The sequence below is a fragment of the Triticum aestivum genome, chromosome 1D, assembly GCF_018294505.1.
Source record: "Triticum aestivum cultivar Chinese Spring chromosome 1D, IWGSC CS RefSeq v2.1, whole genome shotgun sequence".
NCBI classification, from domain to species: Eukaryota; Viridiplantae; Streptophyta; class Magnoliopsida; order Poales; family Poaceae; genus Triticum; species Triticum aestivum.
Genome location: NC_057796.1, coordinates 292,413,467 through 292,415,694, shown reverse-complemented (window position 1 = coordinate 292,415,694; position 2,228 = coordinate 292,413,467). Strand labels below are relative to the sequence as shown.

Here is a 2,228-nt window from a genome sequence, read left to right as displayed (position 1 = left end):
AAACATAGGACGAGCGTTTATGTGCCGGCCCATACCTGCTAGCCGATCAGTGGTTCTTTGTCGCTGGCCCTCCATGGGTCAAGGTCCATCGCTAGCTGAGAAAGGCTACGGCCCAAGTCTCCAAGTCCGCAGCCATCGCCCGCCACGTCACCGATCCGCAACTCTCATCTCAGAAAACATCCGCTCTCCCTTCCTAATCCAACGCTGCGCAACCACCATCCCACGGATCGATCTCCTCCCTGTGTTTCTCCCAGCCACGTCACCGATCCTCGCCTAGCTCCCTCCACGAATCAGACGCTCGGAACCCAGCATCCCACGGATCCGTCCCAAAGCCCCTCTCCGGTATAAAAGAACCACCACCGTTCAACCTCCACCGCATCAGACATCCAATCCCCAATCCCCTCCAATCCCACCTTCGGAACAGCAGCCAGCAAGCGTCGCCAGCCATGTCGGGCCGCGGCAAGGGAGGCAAGGGCCTGGGAAAGGGCGGGGCGAAGCGGCACAGGAAGGTGCTGCGCGACAACATCCAGGGGATCACGAAGCCGGCGATCCGGCGGCTGGCGCGGCGGGGCGGCGTGAAGCGCATCTCCGGGCTCATCTACGAGGAGACCCGCGGCGTGCTCAAGATCTTCCTCGAGAACGTCATCCGCGACGCCGTCACCTACACGGAGCACGCCCGCCGCAAGACCGTCACCGCCATGGACGTCGTCTACGCGCTCAAGCGCCAGGGCCGCACCCTCTACGGCTTCGGCGGCTGAGCGCGGTTCGTGCCTCGCGTGGGATTTAGATGTGGTTAGGCGGGTCGTCGTTCTGTGGTGTGCTTGTCCTGTGTGTGCGTGTGCAGCTGCGTGCTGGTGCTTGTAATGAGTTCCAGATTCTAATATGGGTGTTCATCTCGCATTGGATTGAATCATGTGTTCTGCTCTGACCACTGGCGATGTCTGTCCCTGCACGCTTCTAACATTAGGCCGTTTGTTTATACTGTCTAGTATGTTGAATGCGGAGTTTATAACCGTTGATGAACCACTGTTCGTTAGATTAGAGCCCTCCTACGGCGGTTTGTTTGACGAATCCAGAGTTCAGAACTGTCGATGAATCACTGTCGCGAGCTGAATGCTGAACTCAGTAGAACAGGGGTGATTGTTGGCAAGAATAGTTCACACGACACGACTGTATCAAACCTTAGGGCTCCTTTGATTCATCATAGGAATTTTTATGAAATTTTGGCATACGTTGATTGTTTGATTCATAGGATTGAGTCCTATAGAAATTTTTTCCAAAGACTTCTTTTAACTTTTTCTCATAGGATCTTGAAGCATACACTCAAATCTTTCAGAAAAATTACTTTGTTTTTCTATGATGCAATCAAACACCTAAAATTTCTGAAAAAAATACTTTGTTTTTCTATGATGCAATCAAACACCCAAAATGATGTATATATCTTCATTTTCTATGAAAATGATGTATAATTGAGACAACTGTAACATTTTAATTCTGTCCTTTTTGGCATAGTACACACGCTGATGCTAAGGCATATGCATATGCACTCATCTGTATGATGCCCGCAGACACTCTATCTCTATGAACACCTTTGAAAAATTGAGCTGACATAAACCCTGAAGTAAATTTAAAAAATACGAGCACTAATGTCTAAATATAAGACTTGAACTCCGACGGATAATGTCCTCCTAACCACAGATAGGTTTACCTATTTCCTTCTCATCCTATGAATGAAAAGAGGTCTTTAGAGCATCTACAGCCCTAACCACAGATAGGTTTACATATTTCCTTCTCATCCTATGAATGAAAAGAGGTCCTTAGAGCATCTACAACCGAGAGCCCTAAACCTGTCAAACGTCCGGGCGGTTGACCCGGTAACAAATAAATATATGATCTAGACGTACGCCTCAAACGCCTGGGTTGACCGACACCCCTCATATCCAGTTCAAATCTGGGGCAGATATGGAGCACCTGGGCGCGTCCGCCGTGTCGTCCCCGAGCCCACATATATTCCTCCCTATCCGCTCGTCGGACCAAACCCTACCCACTTCACTTCACTCCACTTCCTCCACTCCCCTCCGCCACCTAAGCTCCCGTACGGCGATCTTCGGCCTTCTCCAGTATGGCGAACAGCGGATCCGAGTCCTACACCTTCATATTCGTCGACCCCGAGCTCATCCCACGCGGCTTGTGCTCCGTCGCTCCCGGGAGGGGGCCCGTGCGAGGCA

General features: G+C 51.1%; 1 protein-coding gene across 1 annotated transcript; it reads left to right on the top strand.

The window, feature by feature from the left end:
* Positions 1-370: 370 nt before the first annotated feature.
* Positions 371-910, top strand: LOC123181537 (histone H4). The gene has a single exon (XM_044593820.1). The coding sequence runs from the start codon at positions 447-449 to the stop codon at positions 756-758; it is 312 nt and encodes a 103-aa protein (XP_044449755.1). The 5' UTR covers positions 371-446; the 3' UTR covers positions 759-910.
* Positions 911-2,228: the final 1,318 nt, after the last annotated feature.